Genomic DNA, 220 nt, shown 5'->3' on the forward strand with positions numbered 1-220 from the left:
CTGGGCGCGCGCCGCTCCCCCTTCCTCTTCCTCTTCCTCTTCCTCCTCTTCTTCCGCCTCTTCCTCCTCCTCATCTTCCTCCTTTCCCCCCACCCCGGTCAGTAACGGTCCCTGCTGTGGGCTCCACAGGGTCCGGCGGGCCGCCCGCCGAGGAGGAGATGCCCGAGCTGTCCGCCGGTGAGGAGGCCTGGGAGGGGGAGGAGGAAGAGGGAGGCGGCGG

At 70.0% G+C, this 220-nt stretch overlaps 1 protein-coding gene across 1 annotated transcript in view; it reads left to right on the plus strand.

Annotated features, from left to right (window-relative positions):
* Window positions 1–129: 129 nt before the first annotated feature.
* Window positions 130–220, plus strand: part of PRMT3 (protein arginine methyltransferase 3) — a gene marked incomplete at its 5' end in the record, with an annotated part of 65,648 nt that continues 65,557 nt past the window's right edge. Inside the window, one exon of the mRNA XM_009579149.1 lies at window positions 130–205. Coding sequence (XP_009577444.1) covers window positions 130–205 — 76 coding nt within the window. The remainder of the gene's footprint in view (window positions 206–220) is intronic.

Source organism: Fulmarus glacialis, unplaced genomic scaffold (genome assembly GCF_000690835.1).
Source record: "Fulmarus glacialis isolate BGI_N327 unplaced genomic scaffold, ASM69083v1 scaffold4426, whole genome shotgun sequence".
Lineage (NCBI taxonomy): Eukaryota > Metazoa > Chordata > Aves > Procellariiformes > Procellariidae > Fulmarus > Fulmarus glacialis.